A 24,239-nucleotide genomic window follows, 5' to 3' on the forward strand; every position below is an offset into this window, starting at 1 on the left:
AACATTACATTACAGCGCTGATATGATTTCCCAGTGGAAATATCAGGGGTGTTTCTATAAAAGAAGGGGGCGAAAATATTAGCCTTTCGGTCCTCTTTCCTCATAAAAATTCGCTTCCTTTATTCCGCTGGAATAAAACCCTAGTAGCAGTGGGAGGAGGGATAGAGAGGGTATTTAATAATGACGGGGGCATCTACCCTTTTACTGCCTCCCACTTCTCTTTCCTTCTCTCGCCTCTCTCACCTCTCTCACCTCCACCATTACTCGCCCTCCTGCCCTAAAACCGGTATGCACAAAACAACTTATTCTTTTGTTCTGGTTTTCATTAATATCTCCTTTTTCCTTCTTTTCTGTTATTATCGTCTGTGTTATATTTGTTGGGAAGAGCTGAAACCCTAATTTTTCGTGGATTTCATTTCAGTGGATCTAATTTATTTGTTTATTTTCGTTAAATTCATCTTGTTTGAGTGAAAGAAAAATTCGCCTTCCATTGCTTTTAGGATTATTTATTTATTGAAACTTGCTAGCCAGTTTAGCCAAAAGCCGTTTCGCGGCTAACTTTTGCAGCAGAGAACTGACATCTTGTCGTGGATTTTGTCTTATTCATTTATTTTATGGCCATGAGTTGGGTGTATTGGTTAGGTACATGACATTTGGTATTAGAGCATTAGCTTTTTGCGTATTGGTTAGGTACCGGTACGAGCGCATTCACCACATCATGTGTTCGAGTCATGGAAGGGGTGACCTCTGAAGAGGACTACCTGGAAAGGGCTACCCGATCAAAAGCTAGAGTGAAAGCTGCTAGAGTGAAGTTGCCACAGACTGGGCCACTACAGAAGGGGCGGCCTGTTGAAAGGGGTACCTAGAAAAAAGTCCTAAGTGAAAGCTGTTAGATAGTGGGCTGCTGAGGACGGGGGATGTGGAAGTGTGGTGGAATGTTACGGTCATGAGCGGGGGCCTGCCTAGGTATGATACTAGGTGGGATCCAACCTCGTATGGGACAGGTTTAAGGAGCCTAGACTAACATGGTCCATCAGCTTTGGATCTTTTGGTGAATTGGTTAAGTACCCAACAATTTATTTGTATGAGGTGGCCGAGAAAAGTCACCATAAAATGGCTTTTTGCAAAATTGCCTAGCAAGTCCCTTATTTATTATAGGTTTACATATCAAAAAAAGGAAAAAGGAAAAAAAGAAAGATCTCTTGCTTATTGTATTTTTAAAACCGCCTATTCTGAAAACATTTTTTTTTTCCATCCTTCTTTTGTCTCTCTTCCTTTCATTGCTTCACCTTTAAATTCATTTTTCTCATAAGCTAACACTAGTTATCTTTTTTTTTTCCCCTCCTTTTGTTATGGGTGTTTCATTGTGACCTGCAAAGCAGGGGTAAGGCTTTGTACATCTAGCCCTCCCAGACCCCGCAATGGCGGGAGCCTCGTGCACTGGGCCACCCCTTTTGTTGTCATGGGTGTTTCAGTATAGATTTAGCATAACTCAATTACAATGCATTTTTTTTCACTTTGTTTAATTCGTTTTTGTTTTTCATAATTCATAATTCATAATTAAGAAATTTGATGTGGGTACTAGTCACAGTGACAATTGCATTGTTTTTTCATTAACTTCCTTGAAAATCTGAGTATCAGTTGAAGTAATTTAGTGTGGGTATTGCAAAACTAGACAGATAACTTGAGCACAACAAGTAGACGATTTGTTTCAAAGGGGAAAGGTCTGTTTCCATCAGCCATGAGCAGTGACACCGCCCAAACCTCTGTTCCTCCACAAGAAGAGGCTGTAGATACTGTAAGTAAAACTACCCAGATTGATAAATTCAGTAGTTTGATTTTATAGTTCCTTTGATGGGTTAGCTGCGATCTGCAAAGTGGGTCAGTTGGGATCGAACTTGCGATCTTAATATAGCAACATTATGTTATAACCAGTAAAGTTCAATGCTCAAATTTCAGTGGGTTTGTTATGTCGATTCGAATTGTTGCTTAAAAGTAAGAATAGGAAGTAAAATACAGTACACATTGGTATCATCCAACAGAAAATTTAATACCTATGGTACCAGTCGATCCTTCAATCCATTTTCTTTGATATTGGCACACCCATCCTTCTTTGTTTCTATGCTTAGAGCCTTAGATGGGTTTATTCTTGCCAACTATGCAACCTTGCTGCACATGAAATATTCCATGGTCTTGTTTTTCTTATGTTAATGTCACAGGATGGAGATGGAGTGGGAAGCGTAAAGCAACAGCTGTCTACATTATTCAAGGCATCTCTTAGAACCACATTCCCAGACTTAGACGTAGAACCAATGGTTTCTGCTTCAATAAAATTTGCCGATTACCAATGGTAGGGCATATTTTCTTTTCTTCTACACCATATATTAAGTTGCTCGATTAATCTATGGGCTTATGTCGAGAAACTAGATATTTTCACATCCGGTTTTAGTCTGCCCGTAGTTTTCAAAATAAAGGTTGAAATTTCGGTTTCGGAGGCAATTTCTGCTTAGGTGGAAATTTCGGTAAATATCTTATAATTTTTGCCAAAATTTTTAAATTTCGGTTTCAGTTTTAAATTCCGGTCCCAGCCGAAATCCGAAATTTTGGTATTTCGGCAGAAATTTAAAACCATTTTCTAAAGCTTTTGTTTTTCTACTTTGTGTTTTTTGTCTGAGATTATTTCCAGTTGCAATTCGTGGTTAACTTTAGTCTCATACCTAAATGAGGATAAAATGATTTCTTTCTGATGTAGTAATAATGCTATGAGCCTGTGGTCCAGAATAAAAGGCAAATCAACTGAATTCAAGAATCCCAATTCCATTGGGCAGGTACTAATATCTTTCTCCATGAATGGCATTTATTTCTTCAACTTTTGCTCAAACACTTTTTTTTTGTTTTTTTGTTTTTTGAATGGTAGTTATTTTTTACAATTTTTCTTTTCTTAGCAGTGAAATCCTCCTTTACTAGAACTTTTCCGTAGCAATCTGCCATTTTTTTTTCTAACTTGGAGATTCCTATATGTGCTCCATCAGTGGTAATCACTGCTTGTATATATCGTTGAAGAAACTTTTTTTGGCAGGCCATTGTGAGAAATCTTCCTCCATCTGAAATTATTGAACCTCCCTCTGTCGCACCAGCTGGGTTCGTGAATCTTGTTTTGTCAAACAAATGGATGGCTAAGGTGCCAGCATAAATTTTAGGTTTTCAGCATAAGATTATTCATTTCTATGTGCATTTATGCTTGCATGGTACAATTTTTGTTAACATGATGATATTCTTTTAGTACAGAGTATACAAAAGATGCTATTAAAAGGCATTGGATTATGGGCACCAGTGCTCCCTATTACTAGAGCAGTAGTTGATTTTTCTTCACCCAATATTGCAAAAGAGATGCATGTAGGCCATTTGCGATCAACAATCATTGGGGATACTCTTGCTCGCATGTTGGAGTTCTCAAATATTGAGGTTCTCCGACGAAATCATGTTGGTGATTGGGGTACACAGGTAAACTTGATAGTTGGAAATCCTGTTTGTCATTCGGGGTGGCCTTTTTATCTGGTTACCCCAATTTTATACACATGTTCTACTATATATCTTCTAAGAAATAGTATGATACAATTCCAGTGTGCCAATGTGCCTTCATTATTAACATGCCTGTTGTTGGAGTCACTTCTTTCAGATCATTGTTTCTTGAACACGTGCCTTGATGTTATCCATATCTATAGCTGTATTTATTTGGGGCACCTTTCTCTTGGATTACTACTTGTGGCATATTGTTTTTAGAAAGACACTTAAGGAATAATTGAAAACATATGAAATTTTCACTTTATTCCTATTATGCTTGAGGTTCTCAGATTGCATTCACATTCATTTCATTTGGGAATTGATTCTTACATTTTTGTAGTTATGTTCTTGTTCAGTCCATGCATTCGTATTGCATCACATCGGCATGTAGGATTGGTTTCTTTGCTTGTTTTGACTCATAGTTTTAAAACTCTCCCTTGTCATCATGGACTCCTCCGAGTCGACTCCCTTTTTCCTTGGGCCGCGTTTTGCCACCTGCATTCCGTGTTTTGCCTTACAGAGTCGGTAAAAACTCCTTTGACTCTCCTGAGTTATGACCGCATCAACTGAGTACTCAGCCATGCCAACCGTGTTCTTGGCCGCATCCTTGCCGAGTCAACAAGGATTTTTCTTGGCTGCTTTTTGACCTGAATCCGTATTTTTAAGTAGTGTTTTGACTATTTAATAAGAATGTAATGTGTTATTAGTTATTTGAACCTCAGGACTGAAATTGGAAGATTCCGCCGACCATTTCACCAACTATGGAGTTTGATTTTGTTCTTTTGGACTGTGAACTTTGTAGGTCTGTGTTTTTGGGGTTCTTTGTGACTCAATTTGTCCCATCGATGGTCCTTCTGGATCTTAAAGGTTTATTTTATTTTATTTTTTTAATTTGTGGTATAATGACCACATCAAGATACCGGATCTATAAAAGGGGGAGAGTGCCCCTATTAAGTATTAACTTTTGGGTTTAAGAAAATTTTGCTTTATGGAGTGGAAATGCATGGATCATATTAGCATGTATTCCTTTCTCCATGAATTTGTCTAGATCCTTTTGTTTGAACTTTGAACCACGGAATGCAGATCCTTATATGGCTTACTTGAAATGCCAACATCTCAATATTGTTGAGAATTTTTTGAGATTATTGTTTCAATGACTGTACTTTGTTTTCTGGGTTGAACCAGCTAATAGTGTTATATCTATATACCATTTCAAAAAATAGTGTTATATCTATATAGATCAGTCGATTTCCCCCCTTTACTTCTTCCACGAAGTAAACCTTGGGAGTTGGGACTTCATCACAAAGCATTTGAAGTTTCCAGCTACAAATCTCATTCAAGGCTATGTTCTCTCTTTGAGTGAAATCTTCCCTTTAAGGTTAAATGTAACAATTTCGTTAGGTAACCTTCAGAAATCTGGCACTATGCAACTTTTACTTTCTGGGGATATCAAATACTACATGCTCTATAAAACCGTTTTTCATCAAACAAACCCTTTGCCTTTTGCACTAGCAATCTATGGGAGTAGAAGGTGAAGAATGATCATCAAAGTGACTTTTTGAGGGCTATCTAGTTGCATGTTGACGATTGGGGGCAGTATTATTTATTTTTTGGGGTAATTCACTAATGACGGAATATGGCACTTTATGTTCTTTTGAGCCTTTAGACTATCATCATCTTTGTAGGTGTGTAATGCCCTAAATACATGGGAATGACTTTAACAATCTCTGTCATTCCTGGAATCATCTATGAAGCAAAACATAATGAAGCTCAAGAAATCTGGAGAGAGTTGTGGAATTGGTTTGGCTGCTTAACTTTTTCAATATTGCTGTTAACTTTTTCTGAATGGCAGCGATTTATTTAAAAGATGGCCAAGCCTGATGACTGATATGGTCAAGAACAAGCCATACCAAAAGATAAAGAAACAAACAAAAAGCTACATCAGCGGGGGAGATGATCAAACTCAAACGCTAGTCCATTCACCCTCGAGTGGGCCAAATGATTGGTCTCACTATTAGCCAAACGCCAAACATGCTGAAACGACACGGAATTTCTGTCAGCACTTCCTCAATTGCATCAACAAATCTGAAATCTCCAAGGGTAGCTAGCCCTCGTTTTTATCCGGCAAATCACATTGAGTGATTCGTCTTTCCATAATAAGAAAATCAAGGATGGAGTGATCAATGAGTCAAATGCCAGGCTGCGAAACCTGAATCTCTACCTTGTTAGTATCTGTCTGACAATCGGGCTAGAGAATGCCTACCAAACCTCACTCTCGACATTGTGGGGTGTGTCTCGAAAGCATCAAATGGATACATACAAGTGTCTGTGAAGCAAATTAACAGTTGCATACCTAAGGGCTTAACGGTCTGCAGTTTCGGATCTTAGCAAACTAAAATAAATCAGTTTCCTGATCCTTGGTTCTGTTAATTCAGCATGGATAGATTAAGGAATTGGGGTATTGACATATGTTTGAACTTTGAAACACCTAAATAGATAATGGTACCAGTGTTTCGAAACACGAACGCGGGTCAAAACATGGCCAAAGAAAATCCTATTCAACTCGGCACGACGCGGTCACATACTAAGTTGACATGGTCATAACTTGAGAGTCAAAGGAGTTTTGGTTGACTTTGTAGGGGAAGACACGGACGTTGTCAGGGGGAGTCTACGACGACGCGGCGGAGCTTTAAAACTATGGTGTCTACACTTTGTAGTCTCTCTTAATTAAAGAACAGTCACACAGAATGCTTGTTTTTTGTTTAATGATATTATTGGCGAAAAATGATGTTTGGATATTTTTGTTATAATCTGCAATACAACTATGGGAAAAAACTTGCATCCCTTCTCGAACTTATTTATTCGAATTTCTGCTTGTTTTTTTATCAAGTTTCTCTTATCACCATTTACAGAGATAGTGGTAGTACCCTCATAGTATTATTGTTATTATTGTTGTCCCCCGTGTGGATGTGTACTAGTCTACTAAGAGACATGCATTCCTTTCCCATCTAAATTTTCTAAGTTTAAAATCTTATATATGCTGTGCAGTTTGGTATGTTGATTGAATACCTCTTTGAGGAGTTTCCAAACTGGGAGGACGCTGGGGAGCAAGCCATTGGAGATCTCCAGGTGAGATTGGAAAGAATATTGATGATTCTAGATTGGTTTATGTTCAGACTTTTCAGATTTTTATAGTTTTTGGTGTGGTGAGGCTGGAAATCATAATGATGATTCTAGATTGGCTTATGCTCAGACATTTTTAGCTTTTATAGTTTTGTGTTTTCTTTCTATTCGCTTCAATTCAACTTGAAGAATAACAAATGGCAATTTATCATGAAACTGATGCTATTACTTCTAGGCAATTGCTGTGCCATACTCCCATCATCAATGTTGCTTATATATGTTTTGGTCCAATTACCAGATGTTGCTTTCATTGAATATTCTCCTCTAATAGGCTCACGATTCGACTTATGCTAAGATCTTTCTGAAAATATCATTAAAAACAGTTCTTCTAAAGTCATTGGTATGCCCCATTGACGCCAGTTCGAATCCCCCAGGCTTACCCGATGCGCGTGGTTTACAGGTGATTGCGCGCATCCATCGGGAATAGTCCCGCCCTAAAAATTGGCGTGGAGATACCCTATGTCATCAAGCGAGAGAGAGAGAGAGAGAGAGAGAGAGAGAGAGAGAGAGAGAGAGAGAGAGAGAGAGATCAAACTACAGTGCATCCACCTCCTAAAACTACACCCATAACTTAAACACATGAGGCAGGCAATATCCTTACACCAAAGTCTTAGTATATAATCGTAGCGTGTATGGTTCGGAAGCTGTCTTACATGCACCTTGAATGCAGTTCCTTTTCTTCATTAACTCTTCTATTGGTTCCAGTGCTGTTGAATTTTCTTAAAGATGTAAGATTTGGAAATGAAATTGTGAAAATTAACCTTACCCTTTCTGTATTAATGATCATTTTCTTTTCAAATTGGCCGGTGGTTTGGCAGGCATTTTATAAGGCATCAAAAAAGAAGTTTGATGAGGATACTTCCTTTAAAGAAAGGGCACAGCAAGCGGTGGTTCGGCTGCAGGTGAGAGTTTCACTCCTGTTGATTTTGAGTCCAGTGATTCGAATGTAAGGGTCATAACATTGTGTGTTTGATCTCAGTGACCTTTAATCCAAGTTCTCCAGTTAAAAATAAAAAGAATGCAATTCTTTTTTTGTTCTTTTTTTCTCATTACATCTATTGATTTTTTCTTGACTTGTTATCTGGCAGCGTGGAGAAGCCCAGTATCGCAGGGCATGGAAACAGATATGTGAAATCAGCCGCAAGGAATTTGATCTGGTCTACCAACGTCTTGGTGTTCATCTGGAGGAAAAGGTAATGCTTGCATCATTGCACTCAATTTACCCGTCCCGAGGCCTTTCTTCATTTTACTGAACAGTGGCTTTAGGGCATGTTTGGATTACCCAGCTATTGAGACTAAGATTGCGTGTGCATAGAGCCATTTCTTTTGTTGTCAACTTGAATTATTTGAGTGTGCACAAATCAAATTGACAAATTTGTGCTTCTCGATCGAAGTCCTGCAAAATTGGTGCCCATTTGCACATGAGAGCATTTCAGTCTGAAATAGCTCCATGTGCACTGGGGATGTGTGCATGCACTTTTTACCTTCAGTTTCGGAGACCCAATAGGGTGCACAAATGAAATTGGGAAATTTGTGATTCTTGTTCAACATGCTGCAAAATTGGTGCCCATTTTCACATGAGAGTATGTTGGCTCTGACTGAAATGACTACATGTGCAACTTTGGATGTATGCATGCGGCTTCGCTTTCAGTTTTGGAGTCACCCAAACAGCCCCTTAGTTATTATTATTATTATTATTATTTTGAACGGTTGCAATTTCATTCATTTAGAAAAAGGAAGACTGAGATGGTCCACCAGAAAGTACAAAGAGAGCTACACTAGAAGATAATACAAAGATACATAAAAGAAAAGAAACGAAAGAAAGATCATGAGAGGCGGGGGGATCAAACATCTCCAACCCCACACGTTCCCTTGCAAGCCTATCAGCAACACTATTGGTGGATCTTCTCACATGGTTGAAGATAATGGACGATCTATGCACCTGGTCTATGATCTCGTCAAAGAAGGGGGCGAATCTCCACGGGGGACAATCGAACCACAAACCCATCAAATAAAATTCTTGGAATCACCCTCCACAATTACATTTTCCAAACATGCTTTGTCCAAAAATTTAATGCCATGATACACGGCCCTAACCTCTGCCTCACTATCATCAGCTGACCTAATAGGACCTGAAAAGGCCCAAATGACACTACCACTAGAGTCTCTAAGAACACCTCCAATACCTGCAGGGGTAAGATTACCCCAGCCTGAGCCATAAAAGTTTAGCTCGAGCAAGCCGTTCGGAGTAGCCTCCCATTCTTGAACGATTTGAGGGTGCCTTTCAATACTGAAGCACATCTCCTTCCATCCCCCCCAAGATCAAAGGCCGATACGAACGTGAAATGGGGGAAGGATTCTCACCAGTCTATAGTCAAAGCTATCACTTTGATGAATAAGAAATAAGGAGATTTGGCACTACCATAAAAAACTCTACAATTTCTTTCCTTCCAAAGCACCCACTGAGTGGCTAAAAGGCACACATTCCAAAGCACCTTACATTTTTCTTCCTTGGAACGTCCGACCAACCTAACAGAAGATCGGATAGGTTGGTGGGAAAAGCATAGGATATACCAAACCTGGATAAGATTCTACTCCAAACCTCCTTGGCTACTCTGCAATGAAGAAACATATGGTCTTTCGATTCCCCAGCTTCTAAGCACAAAGAACAATGTTTCATAATCCACATCCCCTGCTTCCGAATGAAATCAATCGTCTGAATCGACCACGGCAAGCCGCCCAGCCAAAACACTAAACTCTAGGAGGAGCTTGGATCCTCCACACTCTAGCTGCAATGGAAGGCACAGGACAATGCACAAGCTGGTTATAGAAAGGCTTAACAGAAAACACCCCAGACGAATCCCTGATCCATACCTTCTTATCCAACCAGTCAATTTGATATAGCACTCTTCTAGCAACTCCAAGAGGCTAGACACCGAATCCAATTCCCTATCAAAGAAATTCCTTCTAAAGCCCGGCTTCCAAACCACTATGTCCCCACTTCTCTCAAAACAGTCTTTTACTAGGGCCTCCTTACTATCGCCTTAGTTTTTTGGACATCCAATATATTTGGATTGCAAAACTGCTCTTTTCTTATTGACGCAGTATGGATAAGGGAATACTATATATGTAGCCACAACTACAACCAACTGAAATGGGTTTCTTGGAGGTTTAAAGTTGATCTTATATGGACCATTAAAAAAAGTTTTATGGCAATAGGTTTGGAATGGGCTTAACTAATGCTTGTAAGTAAGGGTTTATAGTTGATTTAGGGTTGTTTAGGGGTGACGATAGATTGGGAATGGGGTCAACTAAGGTTTTTAAGGAAGGGTTTATAGTTGATTTAGTGTCTAATATCAAGATTAGTGATGATAAAATAAAGCAGGTCAATGGTTCGCAAAAGCAATTTTCAGATTAGGAAAAATTAGTAATTTTAAGAACTGGTCCACAGGATCAGCAGAGATCGTACAGTTGGATTTCTTCAAAATTTGGATGTATGGTAGGGTATCCTTTGTTGAAAATGATCCATGTAAACGAACCCAACTAGTGTCAGGATTAGACTTAGAGTTAGTCAGTTCGAGCCGGGTAGATTCATTCACCTTCTTCATGAAAATTTTCTAAAGGATTCATTAGCCGACCCCAACTAGCCGACAAAGGCTTAGTTGAGTTGAGTTGAGACAGTAGGGTATCCTTTGTTGAAAGGAAGTATAAAATTTTGGGATCAATCAGATCTTTTATTTTTCTATACTTCTTGGTTAGATTTTTCATCTCGTCTGAAGAAGTTATATTTTTTTTATCTCTTCGTTAACCTATGTATTTTAAGAATAATAAATTCTTTTTTTGAAGAATTGATGTTTTTGATATTTCAAATATCTGATTATGTGACTTTTCAACACACACGTGTATATGATTATGTGTACGATTTTTTCAAATGTTCTTGGGAATCGAGGAGCATGAAATTCAGGCATGAGGTCACAGTTGCTCTCTCATTTCGTTACTTGGATACAAATATAAATAATTTTATAAGAAGGGAGCAATGATTTAACATATAGAATTTTTTATTTTTTGTTTAGGGGGAGAGCTTTTATAATCCTTATATTCTTGGGGTTCTAGAGGAATTGACTAATAAAGGGTTAATTGAGGAAAGCGAAGGTGCTCGTGTGATAGTTATTGAAGGGCAACCGATCCCTTTTATTGTTGTGAAGAGGGATGGCGGGTTCAACTATGCTTCAACTGATCTATCAGCTCTGTGGTTGGTATTTGACATTAGGAGTTGATTTCCTTTTTTTCTTTTCTTCTCTTTCCCAGAAATAAAACATGGTTGTAACTTGTATCCATGGATTTAAATTCGGTTTCGGTCCTACAGAAACCGATTTTATTTTTTTCAAATTTTGGCTGAAATTTTTACAATTTTGGTCAAAATGACCAAATTTCGGCTGAAATCCAAACCGAAATCCGAAATTTTCAGATTTCGGACCTAACCGAAATCCGAATTTCAAAATTTAAAACAATGGCTGTATCAAGAGTTGCTATTTGGAATGCTTAGTTTTTGACAGTGCCACCTTACCCTTGACAGGTACCGACTTAATGAAGAGAAAGCAGAGTGGATTATATATGTGACTGATGTTGGTCAGTCACAGCACTTTGAAATGCTATTCAGTGTATGTATCATATGCCATCTTTAGTTTCCTCCTTTTGAAGTGATTAGCAACATCTCGCTTGCAAGGTTCAAAATTTCGGTTTTGGCATCAGTTTCGGCCTCAGCCAAAATCTAAATTTCGGCTAAAATTTTAAAATCTGGAAAAAAATTAAATAATTAAGTTTGGCCGAAATTACCAAAATTTTGGAATTTCGGCCGAGATCTTAAACCACGGACGCATGCAGTTGTAGTCACTTTTAAAAGTTACTTTGGAATATGAAAAATCTTAGGTTCCTCTGCTTGAACAAAAGGATCATCTCACTATATTGTCATTAGGAGTGCTATCAATGTTCAATAAGTTGAAGGTGAAACTTGATTCTTATTTTAGGCTGGCAGACGTGCTGGTTGGCTTCCAGTTAATGGTGATTCATACCCAAAAACAAGCCATGTTGGGTTTGGTCTTGTTCTTGGATCAGATGGCAAGCGCTTTAGGACTCGCAGCTCTGAAGTTGTTCGATTAGTTGATTTACTTGATGAAGCCAAAACTCGCAGTAAAACGGAACTCAGCCAACGTCTTGAAAATAATGGTATTAAAATTATCAGAATTATTTTTTCCCCATTTGTCTTTGTTGATCAACTCTCTGCATCTATTTTTCATTTCTAGACTGATTATTGAATTTATAACATTTATGAGGCCATTGAATGTTTTATAAGCCATTTTATGTCTTTGATCAGGTAAACTTGCAGAGTGGACCGATGAGGAGCTTGAACAAACCGCTGAGGCAGTGGGATATGGGGCTGTCAAGTAAGCTCGCTTTACTTCTACGTGGTTGTTTGAAGGATAGGTTTTTTTTTTTTTTTTTTAAAAATGATGAAGGATAGGCTTCTGTTCTGCTCCAGAAATAAAATAAATTTTTTTTTTCTTGTTTTACCTAGAAAATCTGGGCCCTTGAATTTATATAATAGTGGGCTGGGGGATACACAAAAGTTGGCAAGGAATGATATTGCCCTGTAGTCATTGAATTTACCAACAAAATCTCAGCTGTTTGTTTACAGTGGAATAAAAATACCACCTTTGATAAATTTATTCCTTGTGGAATTATAGTGAATTAGTTATCTGGACATCATATGTTCCCATAATATCTGAAATGAAGTTATGAAATGATAGATTCTACTGGAGAGAGCTTTTGAAAATTTCCAAGTAATAATTCAGAGCCAGCTAGTAAGTTCTATTTTGGGACCTTTGGGTCCTTCAAGCTTCTTTGTAAACATCAGATGTTCCTTAATGTGAATCGATCAGCATATGACGACAAGGCTGTTCTTTTCATCATGGAAACAAATTTGGCGGAACTATTTGAAAATTCCTTTTTAATTATTATGGTATTATATTTCATCTGATTTAAACTTATTCAGATAATCAAATGATGTTAGTGAAGTAGTGAACTTAGTTAGCTCATGGAGTTATTTGTGATTTGGAATTGGACAGGTATGCGGACCTAAAGAACAATAGGCTGACCAATTACACATTCAGTTTCGATCAGATGCTTAATGATAAGGTGAGTACATGTTTGTAAATTTTATTTACAACTTATATGAAGATGTGGCACAGTTACCGACATAGTTACATATAGATTGATGCAGATGGACATATGCACATATTTATTTATTTAATTGTTATTATTTTTGAATTTTTGTCTGTTTTCTGTTTTCTTTGTTATTTTAAAGCTTCTCTTCCCTGTAGGAACAAAAATACAATGTTCTTTTGGGTGTATGCTTTCGATATAATATAAAACATGATATAGTTTATAGTTTATACATCTTACTTCCATTGTCTCTTCTTACTGGCCCTGTATATTATGATTCTTAACTATTGGTACTTTTTATTTATTTATTTATTTAGTTGTTTTCCATTTCATTGGCCATTTCCTGCCTATGTCACAAATATTGTTCTCGAGAATTTATCGACAAACGAAAATCTTGGGATATATTTAAAAATTTTATTTATTATTTAAAATTATTTATTTATTTATTTAAAAAAATTTCGGTTTCATATTGGGAAAACCGATAAAATAAAATCATTTAAAAATATATAAATTTATAAAATTTAAATAATATATAAAATAAAAATATTGTAAAATATCGGGATAATATCGTGATATTATCGCGATATTTTATGATACAAATGAAAATATCGCCATATCTTTAAATTAACAGGATTAGTTTGGGATTTTGTCGTTTTATCAAAATGTCGTGATAAAAACGCAATATTTTGAAAATATCATAGTGATTTGTGACAGTTTCCAGATGTGTTGTATTCTCTTATCATGCCCTTCTGATTTGCAGGGAAATACTGCTGTTTATCTACTGTATGCGCATGCTCGTATTTGTTCGATCATACGTAAATCTGGTAAAGATATAGAGGAGTTAAAGCAAGTAAGTTTTATCTATTCTGATCCTGCCTATTGAAATATGCTGATGCTATTCTTGTATTGTGCCTTTTGAGAATGTCTCTCTTTTTCCTGCATTTACGTTTCACATATTCTGGTCCTTCAGACAGGACACATTGCCCTAAGTCATCTGGATGAGCGGGCTTTGGGACGTCACCTGATCCAATTTGCAGAGGTAGTAATTGATCTGGAAAACATATTCTCTGGTTTCTTACATTCCTTTTGTGGTTCCTACAATATTTTTGCTCATAGAATGGCACGATCTGCGTCTCTTTTCATCTTCCAAGGTTTCTTCTGTTAATCGTTCCATTACATCTAGTTGGACAGCCCTTTCTAACATGTATCTTTAGACTGCTCTCAAGAAAAATATGTCTTCTACTGTGGTTTTCAGTTTCACACGCGCGCGCGCGCGCACACACACACACACACATGCAAGCTGGCGAGTATATATATCGCGGATAGAGACCAAAATGTGGCCAAAGCAAATCCTAGTCAACTCGGCCCAATGCGATTGAGTACTCGGTTGATGCGCTCATAACTCGGCAAAGTCAAGGAGTGTTGATTGACTCTGTAAGACAAAACACGGACTCGGACATGAACTCGGCAAGATTTGAAGGGAGTCAATTCGGGGGAATTGATGATGACGTGGGGGAGTTTAGAAACTATGACAATATATGTATGGGTGTATCTATAATATATACTAATCATGTTTCTTCCCATTGTCATATGTTTTCTTTGCAAGAAAAACTTATATTAGAAAACCATTTCCCCTAGAAATTTAGTTTTTTTTGTTTTTCCACTCATCATGTTTTTCCACGAACCTTCAATTTTGTTGCTAAATCCTGCTAATAATTCGGTTTGCGGATAACCTATACCTCAAAAATTGGAGGAGAGGGGAAAAACAAATTGAAACCCTCCACCCCCACCACCACCCCCCCCCTCTCTCCTTCTCATGGATGTAATGCCTTTTGAAGTGTGATGCTCCATATTAGGTCAGTTTTTTATCCCCGAACTTACCGTTTTCTCTTTCTTTATCTTCTACTCCTCTTTTCTCCCATCACTTTTCTCACCCTTCCCAGTTTGGTTTATAAACCACTCATCTTTCTATCTCTATCTTTCTCTTCTTCATGATCATGATCTCTTTTCTTGATCTTGATCTCTGTTCTTGATCTTGAACTTGATCTCTTCTCTAGGCCTTGATTCCCTTTTCTTGATCTTGATTCTCTATTTCCTTTCTCTCTCTTTCTCTTGGCTCATTCATTTTCAGGCCCCTAAGTGTTCGAAAAAAGTCATGTTTGAGTCTCCCTTAATTAAATGCCTTGGTAAGTTCACCTAGCGCTCTTCAGGGGTTCGGTAAAATTCCTGATAGAGCCTAAGATCACATCACATTTGCATTTGAAGGAGAGGGATGTTTGGGTCCGGTTGCCGAGGATGTTGCTGTGGAGTGATCGGCGATTTTATGCGAAATGAAAGTGAAGGATACATTTTATCTTTTTTTTTTTTGTTTATCATTCATTATTTGTCTCCTTAACTACGACTATATATATATATATATATATATATATATATATATATATATATATATATATATATATATATATATATATATATATATGAGGACCCAAAATGTGGACCATGTGATTGGGCAAGCTAGCTCACCATAAGTTTGGTGAGCTTAAGCTCACCAACAGTTTCCTCTCTCTATATATATATATATATATATATATAGAGAGAGAGAGAGAGAGAGAGAGAACGGTTCCTACACATATGTGTAGAGAGTTCTCTACACACTAGCTTAAAATACAGTGGGGGCCCACATTGTTTGGGTGATCCAAGCCATCCATTTTAAAGGCCCTCACATAGATAGGCTGTCTACAAAAAATCAGATCCATAGGATCATCCCAACCCTACGATTTGTGGAGGTAAAATGGATGTCTTTAAACCTTCACAAATTAGTCCATTTGTTGCCTCCACAGTTCGAATGGTTAGGATGATCCTATGGATCTGATTTTTTGTGGACACCCTATCTATGTGAGGGCCTTAAAAATGAATGGTTTGGATCACCCAAATAATGTGGCCCCCACTGTATTTTAAGCTAGTGTGTAGATAACTTATCTACACACGTGTGTAGGAACCGTTTTCTCATATATATATATATATATATATATATATATATATATATATATATATATATATATATAACTTGATTGCTTTTGTGGGGTGCAATAGGGATAATAGGAAACACACACAACTTTGGATGCGTACACACACACACAGACACAAAACATATAATGGATGACTGCATCGGCCTCTTACCACGCCGAGCTCATCCCAAAATCTACTTAGCTTGCTGAGGAGTTCAGTCCATACACCTGAGAAAAGCCCTCAAAAGAACCATCAATTTCCTTTCTCAGCAGCACATAGACCGAAAAAGTGCCAATGAACTTTTCCACCAACGATAACTGCAAACCATCGATGGCAACCAAAATCCCTCCCGTTACCCCTAGAGAGTCAAAGGCAGAGAAGTAGAGAGTCCAAGGCAGAGAAGCTAAAGCTGGGCTTGCAACCCAACTCCCTTATGACTTTGATATACCAATTAGTTTAGTCTCCTGTAAACTAAAAGTCTGAGGTTTATTTTTCCTAAGCATTTCCTTCATATGGGAAATCTTCTCCAGGGAGCCCAGTCCTTGCACACTCCAACACATGTTCTTCATGGGACAACTGCAAGTTCGAAGTTCCCGTCAACATTCCTGTACCCACCGGTTCTGGACCAGTTGCTTCCGGACCTACTTGAGTAGGCTCCATCATAATTCACATTTAAATGTAGGTGCACCATCTCATATCAGTCTCCTAGTGCTCTCGCATCGCACCTTAGTAGGGTCTCGTGTGTCTGTCACGACGCTCAATTCTGAAAAATAGATCCATAATTCCCTTTTCTAATCCGTCAAATGACAAACTCAGAACTTTGCTCACAACTAGGACATGGTTGCCCACTAGATCCCAAATCCTTCCTCCACATTGTCGAAATCAGAATAATCAGAATCCTTCGACATCCTCCAATCCAGCAATCTAATAGATTTGCCAACCATCAGCACGATGGCCAGCTCTCTAGAACTCAGATCCATCTTGATTCGATTCTCTTTTCCTGGACATGCCAAAGGTCTCTAGCCTTGCATTCGGCATCACCATGGGTGCCGCACCAGCACCCGCACCCGCTTTGCGCTTCTAAGAGCATACCAAAGGTCGGCACCTGCTATTGGTGAAGTTGAGATTAAGTTTTCTTGGTGATGTCTTGTGGAGAGGGATTGAAGGAGCGCTTAGATGTTTTACAAGTGACGGAGAGAGATCTTAGAAGAGTTGGGCTTTATGGGTGGGGTGAGATTTGTCTCTCTGCCACCGGTATTGAGTGGGATGAGTGGTTTGCTTTTTTGCTTTATATTTTGAGAAAGCTTTCTTTTCTCATTGTCTTATGACTTCTCAATTGCTTGGGCAGTACTAGATGTTCCACAAGGTTGTTCTTTAAAATATGTTAAAAAGAGTTAAAAAATACCACAGTAAACAGTTGACGACATGGGCATGCCTCTTCTTTTTTCCCCCCCAGAGGGCGAGCCTTGGAGCTACGGTAAGGTTGCTCCATTGTGACCTGGTGGTCAAGGGTTTGAGTCACGGAAACAGCCTCTCTACAAAGCAGGGGTAAAGGCTGCGTACATCTAGCCCTCCCCAGACCCCACAATGGCGGGAGCCTCGCGCACTGGGCGGCTCTCTCTCTCTCTCTCTCTCTCTCTCACACACACACACACACACACACACACACACGTATATATGGGAAATGATATTTCCAACCCCTTTTCAGTATTTCCATCCCTTTTCGGTCTTTTCTTAAAACTAACTGCATTTCACATCAATTTTATTATCTTTGTTGAAAATATTTATTTTCAAGAAAAAACAAACAAAAGGGAATGGTAATATCACTTCCATATGCATTTATGTTAAATTCCCTATATGTATGTATATCTGTTTCTCTTGTAAGTAGAAAAGTACAAGCAAATCAAATAGAACAAACTAAAATAGTTAAAAATGCCTAAATTTATGGTTCTCAGAAACCTTTTCCCGTGTGTGTGTGTGTGTGTGTGTGTGTGAGGAAAGGGTTCTTGCAACATGTGCAGGTAAGCTTACCTGCACACGAGTGTAGAAACAGGGTGGGGGCCCACATTTTTTGGGGGTCCAAAGCATTCACTTGAAAGGCCCTTCCATGGATGGGGTGTGGCCCAAAAATCAGCCTCATTGGATCATCCTAACCCTGCCATTTGTGGAGGGGAAAAATGGGCAGAAACATGGACACACAGTGTCTGTCCATTCCCCCCCCCTTTCACCTTTGATTAGGTTAGGACGATCCAATGGGGCTGATTTTTGGGCCACACCTTTTCCATGGGAGGGCCTTCCAAAGGACTGGTTTTGATTTCCAAAAAAATGTGGCCCCCGCCCTTTTTTTGCACTCAGAGGTAACTTACCTGCACACATTTGCAGGAACCCTTCTCTCTCTCTCTCCCTCCCTCTCTCTCTCTCTCTCTATATATATATATATATATATATATATATATATATATAGAGAGAGAGAGAGAGAGAGAGAGAGAGGGAGGGAGAGAGAGAGAGAGAGAGAGGAGTGTGCGGTCGACCGCATATAAGGTTATATGCGGTCGAGGGCCCAAACACATGGGTCCCACATTTTTGTGGTGATCAAAACCATTCATTTGCAAGGCCCCATCATAGATAGGGTGTGTACAAAAAATCAGCTCCATTGGATCATCCTAACCCTTTCAAAAGTGGAGGGAAAAAATGGGCAGATTTGTGGCAAACGGTGTCTGTCCATTTTGCCCTCCACTTTTGGATGAGTTAGGATGATCGTATGGGGCTGATTTTTTGTGCACGCCCTATCTATGTAAGGGCCTTGCAAATAAATGCTTTGGATCATCCTAACAATGTGGGCCCACATGAGTTTTGGGTCCTCGACCGCACCTAAGCTTGGTGCGGTCGAGCGCACAATCTTATTCCTCATATATATATATATATATATATATATATATATATATATATATATGTATGTATGTATATGAGGAAATGGTTTGTGAGCAGCTGCTCAGATAAGCTTATCTGAGCAGAGCTCACAAACCATAGGGGGGGCCACATTTATGGGGTGCCCAAAGCATTCATTTGGAAGGCCCTTCCATGGGTAGGGTGTGTACCAAAAATCAGCCCTATAGGATCATCCTAACCCTGCCATTTGTGGAGGGGGAAAATAGACAGAAACATGGACACACAATGTTTGTCCATTTTCCTCTCTGCCTTTGATTGAGTTAGAATGATCCCATATGGCTGATTTTCTGAGCAGCTGCTCACAAACCATTTCCTCTCTCTCTCTCTCTCTCTCTCTATATATATATATATATATATATATATATATATATATATATATATATATATAGAGAGAGAGAGAGAGAGAGAGAGAGAGAGAGAGAACGGTTTCTACACACAAGTGTAGATAAGTTATCTACACACTAGCTTAAAATACAGTGGGGGGCGTATTGTTTGGGTGATCCAAACCATTCATTTGATTGGCCCTCACATAGATAGGGTGTCCACAAAAAATCAGCTCCATAGGATCATCCCAACCTTATGATATGTGGAGGTAAAATGGACGTGTTATTCACAAATCTGTCCATTTTTTGCCTCCACGGTTCGAAGGGTTAGGATGATCCTATGAAGCCGATTTTTTGTGGACACCCTATCTATGTGAGTGCCCATCAAATGAATGCTTTGGATCACCCAAACAATGTCGGCCCCCCACTGTATTTTAAGTTGGTATGTAGATAACTTATCTACACTTGTGGAAAAGGATTGTACGCTCGAGTGCACCAAGCTTATGGTGCGCTCTAGTGCCCAATCACACGTGGGCCCACTTTGTTAGGTTGATCCAAAGCATTCATTTGAAAGACCCTTACATAGATGGGATGTGTACCAAAAATCAGCTCCGTAGGATCATCCTAACCCATCCATCTGTGGAGGTCAAAATGGACAGACACTGTTTGTCCACAAAGCTGCCCATTTTTGCCCTCCACCTTTGGAGGGGTTAGGATGATTCAATGGAGCTGATTTTTGGTACACACCCTATCTAAGATAGGGCCTTGCAAATGAATGCTTTGGATCACCACAAAAAATGTGGGACCCATGTGATTGGGGCACTCGAGCTCACCATAAGCTTGGTGCGCTCAAGCGTACAATCCTTTTCCTCTCTCTCTCTCTCTCTATATATATATATATATAGAGAGAGAGAGAGAGAGAGAGGAAGCTACACACTCGTGTAGCTAACTTAGCTACACCGCCGGCTTAAAATACAGTGGGACCACATTGTTTGGGTGATCCAAACCATTCATTTGATAGGCCCTCACATTGATAGGGTGTGCCCAAAAAATCAGCTCCATGGTTCATCGCAACCCTTCAAACTGTGGAGGCAAAAATGGACATATTTGTGAAGGTTTTTACACGTCCATTTTTGCCTCCACAAATCGTAGGGTTGGGATGATCCTATGGAGCTGATTTTTTGGGCACACCCTATCTATGTGGGGGACCATTAAATGAATGGTTTGCATCACCCAAACAATGTGGGGCCCACTGTATTTTAAGCCAGCGGTGTAGCTATAAGTTAGCTACACGAGTATGTAGCTACACTTTTCTCAGAGAGAGAGAGAGAGTAAACAGTTCCTGGGGTGGCGCTAGCACTACCTTATATGAGGTGGCACTGACAAAACATAGGGGCACCACTTTGTTTGGATGATCCAAAGCATTCGTTCGATAGGCCCTCACATAGATAGGGTGCCCACAAAAAAACAGGTCCATAGGATCATCCTGACCCTTCCATTTGTGGAGGTTTATACCCATCCATTTTAACCTCCACAAATGGAAGGGTTAGGATGATCCTATGAAATTGATTTTTTGTGGGCACCCTATCTATGTGAGGGTCTATCAAACGAATGCTTTGGATCATCCAAACAAAGTGGGCCCCCTATGTTTTGTGAGCCCACCTCAAAAACCCTTCTCTCTCTCTCTCTCTCTCTCTCTCTATATATATATATATATATATATATATATATGAGGAAAGTGTTGGTGAGCTTAAGCGCCCAATCACATTGGGGCCTACTTTGTTAGGATGATCCAAAGCATTCATTTGAAAGGTCCTTACATAGATGGGGTGTGTACCAAAAATCAGCTCCATAGGATCATCCTAACCCATCCATTTGTGGAGGTCAAAATGGACAGACATTATTTGTCCACAAATCTGCCCATTTTTGTCCTCCACAAATGGAGGGGTTAGGATGATCCTATGGAGCTGATTTTTGGTACACACCCTATCTATGATAGGGCCTTGCAAATGAATGGTTTGGATCACCACAGAAAATGTGGGACCCATGTGATTGGGGCGCTTAAGCTCACCATAAGTTTGGTGAGCTTAAGCTCACCAACACTTTCCTCTCTCTCTCTCTCTCTCTCTCTATATATATATATATATATATATATATATATATATATATATTTCCACACACTAGTTCAAAATGCCTACGCTGGCTTTGATGCTTCTTATTTTTCTGGTTATGAATGTGATTATTCTGTAATTTCAGATCGTCGAGGAGGCTTGCACCAATCTCTATCCAAATATTTTGTGCGAGTACCTCTACAACTTGTCTGAAAAGTTCACGTCGTTTTATACCAACTGCCAGGTATGATCCATCCATCATATTTTCCCCATCTGTACTCCCTGCACTTCTTGGAACTGGCTGATTAAATTTCCGTTATTTGCCACTATGTTCCTGTTATCATATGAGTTTTTATATGGTGCCTGAGAGGAAAGTACTGTGCAGGCGGTACCACCCTTGATATTTGATCCAACAGCAGCCCACTTTTTAAGAGGCTGCTGTTGGATCAAATATCAATGGCGGTATGTTTGACGTACCCACTGCATGGGACTTCACAGGCAGGCACCATATAATTTCTCTTATCATATAAACTACCTACCCTAAGAAGCTCAATAATGCATGTTTCTTCTAATCAGACTAAGATAATACTGCAAAACTCAAAATAACTAAGATTCGTGCCTGAGTTGGAGGTGACTAAAACCTTCAGTCGAGGACTTAGTTCTTTGAGTGCTCTGTCAAGTTCATTTCCATTTTTACCGAGTTTTTCCAGCAAGTTCCTAACCGAATAAAATAGGGAATGAAGCTAAACAATGCTTGTTTCTTCTAATCAGACTGGATAGTACTTAAAAACTCAAACTAAAAACTTCAATAAAATACTTGATTTAGTTCTTCCAGTGCTCTCTCAAGTTCATTTCCATTTTTACCCAATTAGCTGCTACTCTCAATTGGGTCAATTTATCTGATTTTTTCCAGCAAGTTCTGAACTGAATAAAATAGAGAATAAAGCTCAACAATATATGAACTGCAAATCAGCTAGCAAATTTGTGTTTCTCTCTCTTTCATCAAACTTTGAACATGAACTGGTCAAGATTTTACTGTTTACTCAAACTTTGTGGGTGACTGGGTGTTATGAAATTGCTTAGGTGGTCGGAACTGCAGAAGAAACCAGCAGATTATTATTGTGCGAAGCAACAGCTGTTGTGATGCGAAAGTGCTTTCATCTTCTCGGAATTACGCCGGTATATAAAATATGACATTTATAATATTTTCCCCCGTTTAAGTTTAAAGGTTCTTCAAATTCAATGTATTGTGGGTAGAAATATATTGAAAATTTAATGTCATTACGTGAACAAAATTTTAGGTGATCAAATTCTCCAGATGTTCGAGATAACTAATGAAATTTTGAAAAGGGGGGCTAGCTTTTAGCCACCCATAGATTTAAGCATGAAATAAAACAAATTGAGTTGGGTGGAAGTGTCCAATTTTCAAGGGTGTTATTATCAATACCCTTATTATAACTGTAAAAATCTTTGAAAACGAGATCTCAACATTATAGTTATCCTGTTCAAGTAGTAAGAACTATTTTCTTTTAAGATTATGACAACCGATTGTGAGTCCAAAACCAATTATTAGACTCTAATTTTGAGTTCAATAATTGGTTTTTGACTCAATCAGTTGTCATAATCTGAAACAAAAGGGCCTTAAGGCTCTGCTCACGTTCCGAGGAGATCAAATCCCGGGAAATCACCCCTTTTTTCCCGAGAAAGTTAAAATTCGCATGTTCACTTGTCTTCACGGGATTTTAAAGGAGCCTAGGTGGAAAATGTCACATTTGACATGGAAATTGGGAAAAATGATGTGGAAATGAGTCTTTTCTCACAAGTGTGAGATTCCTTTCTCCTTTATTTTGGTGGGATTTGCTTTCCTAGGAAAACTAGTGAAAAAAGGTGGGCAAGTAGTTTCTCGGGAAACCTTTTCTTGCACAGTTCCTGCGCAAGTGAACAGGCGCGGGAAACCTTTTCCTTGATTTCTTTTCTTGAGGCCATGTCAAATTCCTGGGAAACCTTTTCTTTTCCTTTGTGGGGAAAACAAGTGAATAGAGCGGTTTCCCAAAAGCACACCAAAGCTTCTTCTTGTTATTAAACTAGATTTTATATAGTGCAAGGGCTTACAACAATACGGTAGCGGTACCGCCCTTGATATTTGATCCAACAGCAGCTCACTTTTTGAGGAGCTGCTGTTGGATTAGACATCAAGGATGGTACTTCCACCGTACAAATGCCTTATTGTTGTAAGCTCTTACATCATATAATTTCTCATGAGGCAGGGAGTTACTCTATTACCATCAATAGTAAAAGAAAAGATACTTTTTAGGTTCGGGGGGGCATACGAGGGCATGCATGTGAGATCAAGTATGTTGATCCTGTAGAACATCATGAGGCAACACACATGTTCTAAGTCCAATCTCGAACGAACATCCTTGTGCAAATTAAAAGGACAAAAGACGACATCAATGGTTTAATTTTCCTTGGTTAATCTGTAGATGAGGCCTGGTGGAGGTTTAATGGATCTCGGGCCTAGGTTCTTCTGATATAATCACTTAAACGAGTTAAAAGAGGGCCCAATGATCATCTTTTAGACTCTGTTTGTTTCAGATTATGACAACCGATGGTGAGCCCTCAAACCTCAAACCGATTATTGGGCTCAAAAGTAATGTAATTTGAGTCCAATAATTGGTTTGGAGGCTCACCATCGGTTATCATAATCTCAAATGAAAAGGGCCTTAGGAAGATGCAATAGTGATATTCTTGTAAGCATTTTCCTTATAACCATTATTTGCATTTGAGAATATGGAAAATGCCAAGAAGTCTCACTTTTACCTCCTTCCTGAAAGACACATTTCTTTCTTTCTTTCTTTTTTAAAGGTCCTGAAAGACT

The 24,239-nt window shown here is 38.8% G+C and overlaps 1 protein-coding gene across 2 annotated transcripts; it reads left to right on the forward strand.

Moving 5' to 3' along the window:
• The first annotated feature begins 27 nt into the window (after positions 1-27).
• LOC143845391 (arginine--tRNA ligase, chloroplastic/mitochondrial-like) lies at positions 28-22,671 on the forward strand. Of its 2 annotated transcripts, none has more exons than XM_077353710.1 (18): positions 28-286; positions 1,680-1,798; positions 2,220-2,350; positions 2,753-2,828; positions 3,080-3,181; positions 3,289-3,504; positions 6,613-6,693; positions 7,566-7,649; positions 7,836-7,940; positions 10,821-10,999; positions 11,324-11,408; positions 11,775-11,973; positions 12,122-12,191; positions 12,873-12,942; positions 13,730-13,819; positions 13,940-14,008; positions 21,507-21,605; positions 22,445-22,671. In XM_077353710.1, the coding sequence occupies exons 1-18, from the start codon at positions 181-183 to the stop codon at positions 22,553-22,555; spliced, it is 1,992 nt and encodes a 663-aa protein (XP_077209825.1). In that variant the 5' UTR covers positions 28-180; the 3' UTR covers positions 22,556-22,671. The 2 variants fall into 2 exon arrangements, with proteins under 2 accessions (XP_077209825.1, XP_077209826.1); XM_077353711.1 differs by having other exon boundaries at positions 127-286; positions 1,676-1,798.
• Positions 22,672-24,239: the final 1,568 nt, after the last annotated feature.

This window comes from Tasmannia lanceolata, unplaced genomic scaffold (genome assembly GCF_043159265.1).
Source record: "Tasmannia lanceolata isolate RefF3 unplaced genomic scaffold, GAP_Taslan_0.1 ptg000015l, whole genome shotgun sequence".
In the NCBI taxonomy this organism is placed as follows: Eukaryota; Viridiplantae; Streptophyta; class Magnoliopsida; order Canellales; family Winteraceae; genus Tasmannia; species Tasmannia lanceolata.

Bases quoted from the DNA above. Each gene is read 5' to 3' on its own strand.
- LOC143845391 (XM_077353710.1), top strand. From the start codon at position 181: ATGACGGGGGCATCTACCCTTTTACTGCCTCCCACTTCTCTTTCCTTC. The intron at 287-1,679 runs GTATGCACAAAA...AAAACTAGACAG, and splicing joins GCCCTCCTGCCCTAAAACCG to ATAACTTGAGCACAACAAGT. The intron at 6,694-7,565 runs GTGAGATTGGAA...GTGGTTTGGCAG, and splicing joins AAGCCATTGGAGATCTCCAG to GCATTTTATAAGGCATCAAA.